Here is a 3,281-nt window from a genome sequence, read left to right as displayed (position 1 = left end):
AATGCATGCACAATAACAAAAATAAATGGCGATTAAAAGAACTTGTTTAATATTTTAGAGAGAAACCGTGCGTCTTATTGTTGTTTTTAAGAAAAATAATGGGTAGTTTTACATATTTGTAATAAACAGTAACGATGGAGTGATTTCTTGGCCTATGTTCCGTGCCTTATCTGGCAACAGTGGGTCAATGTTGTCGATGTTGTCGACCAACGTGGTTGTCGACGTTGTGCTAATTCTGTTCTGTTTTTTCGGCGTTCTGTTTTTTCGGCGTGTGTCCTAATGGACGAAGCGAGCAGTTGCGACGAGGATCGTGAAGAAATCGGAGCGTTGACCGCCTTGCTCTTCTCGCTGGAGGCCGACATCGATGCCGCCAAAGCGCGAACTGAAACACTCAAACGGCACCTCCTCTTGTCCAGCAACATGTTGACGGCGTCGGCTGCAACGCGTACTCTAACACGCGAAAGGTGGACCTATTCGCGTCAGACGACGTGGTTCGAACACACAGTGCCACAGTACAGTAAGAACGACTTCAAGCAACAGTTTCGTGTGACGCGGGCAACGTTCCGGTTCCTAGTGGAGAGCCTGCGCCCTCTTCTTGAGAGAGAAGAAACAGGCATTTGTGACTGTATTGCCGTCGAAAAAGTCGTCGGCATTGGCCTCTACAAGCTGTGCTCGACGGCGGAAGACCGCAGCGTGGCCCATATTTTCGGTGTGGGCCGCTCAACCGTGAATGGCATATACCGGGAATTTTGCGAGGCCGTAATTGCCGTTCTGGAGAATGAGTGGCTCCGCATGATGACGCCTAGCGAAATGCCCCAACACATTCGGGAATTTGAGGCAGTGTGCGGATTCCCTCAGGGAGTCGGAGCCCTAGATGGGTGTCACTTTCCCATCTCTCCTGAAGTGGAGAATGCTACTGACTACCACAACTACAAGGGGTGGTAAGTGTTTGCTGTTTAATTCACAGGCTGCTCAGCACCGTTTATTGTTCCCGTCTAAGCGATTTTTATTTCCTCAGTTTTTTTTTTTTGATAATCACCATTCGTGTCGACCAAGACTAAAGAAGCACATTTTATTGCTAATCGCCATTTGTGTCTATCTAAATGAAAACAAAGCAGATTTTACTGCAAAGATAAATAGTGGTTTACGACATGGTTTTTAGTGCTAAAAGTTGACGAAAACAAGGAGACAGGGCAATTGCTACCTGTCCTCTTGGTGCAGCGTAATCATGAACTGTGCCCTAAAATGGTTTATTTTTCTATCGCGTTTTGCAACAAAAATGGTGTCATTATCTGATAACTGTTTGACACTCACTTCTCTTTGCAGGTACAGCATCATCCTCCTGGCCCTGGTGGACCATAAATACCGCTTCCGGTTCGTGAATGTGGGAGCCCCAGGACGCTGCCACGACTCGCACGTGTACCAGCTTTCCAAACTTGCCACAATGGTTGGGGGGCCCCTTTTCAAAGCCCCGGAGGCCACAATATGTGGCACACAAGTGCCACCAGTCATTTTATGTGACCAGGCATTCCCACTAACACCAAACCTCATGAAGCCGTTCGGGCACAGTGGATTGCTCAGCGAGGAACAGAGAGCATTAAATTACAACCTCTCAAAAGCGAGAAGAATTGTGGAAAATGCCTTTGGAAGGCTTAAAGCAAGGTTCCGGTTCACCATGAAGCGCATGGAATGTGATGTCGAGAATGCCCGTTTAGTTATTCGAGCATGCTGCATCCTCAACAACATTTGTGAGGATTTCAACGACACCATTCAGCACCAGTGGCTCACTGAAGTTCGTCAGTTTGATGTTGCATTTCCACAGCCTTCACGCACGACGCAAGCTCAAGTTGGAACGGCTGCAGCCGTTCGATCAGCACTTGCAGACTATTGCAGGCAAAGGAACTGAACATGCGATAAGCAAGCCGAAAATGCTCGAAGAACACCACGCTAAGGCTTTTTCCTTGTTCAGTTTTTTTTATTAAAGAACCTGGTTATGGCGTCGACCAGCTTCTCCTGTACCTTCAGATGCTGCCGGCGCAGGTCCATTTCCTCCTTATGGGCTGCATCTAGTTGGCTCATCATGGCCTGCTGCTGCTGCAACAGGGCTTGCTGAAACTCCGTCCCTGTGCTTTTCCGCTTGCGCGAGCGCTGCTGGGGTGCCCGCGGCTCCAGTCGACCACCGCTGTGGAAGCGGGCTTCTGGTGTTTGCTGCCCACCTGCTGCGGCTGCACAACTCTCAAGATCCTCGCCATCTGTCAATGTGAAGCAGCTGTCTTGGCTGCTCGCAGCTGAGGAGCTCGGCGACGGCGCCGCTTCCTCCCATGGATTAGTCATCTCTGCGATGATCTGCAACAACATAATAAATCAGACGGGAAGTTTCCTACTTTGCACATGCTGGAGCACGGGTCATTATTGCACAAAAGCACAACCCTGGCGCAAGCCTAAGATCTAAGTGAAGAAATCATACTGCCATTCATGGAAGGAACTTCAGTGCACATTACTAACTGTCAAAAGTTTGATTAATAATTTGTACAAATTCTTCAGCAGAAGCCACCTTTATACATTCTACTTGTAGTCATGTGGTGTTATTTATTACTAATTACATTTACCTTTGAACAACTCAACAACATAGCCAATCGTAAGTGCATCACATGTATTAAGGTGAACAAGAAGAACAAAGTCTCTTGCCTCTTCAACTGTGCCGCCGGGTTCTGCTCCACTCTCCTCCATGAGTGTCGGGTCATTCATTGGCAGTGATCCCAAAACCTTCTTATGTCCTTAAAAAAGGGCCAATCAGGTGGTGATGAGCCAGTCGTTTGCCCTCGCTGGAGCTTCCTGCATGTACAAATATTAGGACGGATATAATATTCACCGACCAGAAATCACATTACCAGCAGCTTTTTGGACACATTTGGACAATTTTGGACAATTTTTGGGTTAGCAAAAACAGGTAATGTTTAACACAACTAATTTTAAATCGTAGCTAAATATCATTGCTTGTGTTCATAGTTCAGTCAAAGCATGTATTTTCCCATCTGGCATGTTATTGTATATTGCATATACAATTAAGCACATAAAAATTACATGAAAGCAAACATTAATAAGCACACGCCTAGACTTGTTTCTGTACAGTGCATCTTATGCCCCCCGTAAGGAATTTTTTTTTTTTTGCTGTGGTGACACAAGTAAAGTTTTACCCACAGAATTTTTGAAGGGTCAACCCACAGCTATATACACACACACACACACGATAACGAAAAACTGATCGGCTTTATGTTTAA

The 3,281-nt window shown here is 46.2% G+C and overlaps 1 protein-coding gene across 1 annotated transcript; it reads left to right on the top strand.

Moving 5' to 3' along the window:
* On the top strand, nt 1-2,390 carry LOC144157788 (uncharacterized). The gene is made up of 2 exons (XM_077688546.1): nt 1-941; nt 1,327-2,390. The coding sequence occupies exons 1-2, from the start codon at nt 280-282 to the stop codon at nt 1,904-1,906; spliced, it is 1,242 nt and encodes a 413-aa protein (XP_077544672.1). The 5' UTR covers nt 1-279; the 3' UTR covers nt 1,907-2,390.
* The last annotated feature ends 891 nt before the right edge of the window (nt 2,391-3,281 follow it).

Source organism: Haemaphysalis longicornis, unplaced genomic scaffold, assembly GCF_048455015.1.
Source record: "Haemaphysalis longicornis isolate Haplotype H1 unplaced genomic scaffold, Haemaphysalis longicornis Haplotype H1 scaffold_10, whole genome shotgun sequence".
Classification (NCBI taxonomy): Eukaryota; Metazoa; Arthropoda; class Arachnida; order Ixodida; family Ixodidae; genus Haemaphysalis; species Haemaphysalis longicornis.
This window is presented reverse-complemented; position numbering and strand designations above follow the sequence as displayed.

What these genes read in the sequence shown, in the direction of transcription:
- LOC144157788 (XM_077688546.1), top strand. Translation starts at nt 280, where the DNA reads ATGGACGAAGCGAGCAGTTGCGACGAGGATCGTGAAGAAATCGGAGCG. An exon ending in TACCACAACTACAAGGGGTG is followed by an intron (nt 942 to 1,326) that starts GTAAGTGTTTGC and finishes TTCTCTTTGCAG; the next exon opens with GTACAGCATCATCCTCCTGG.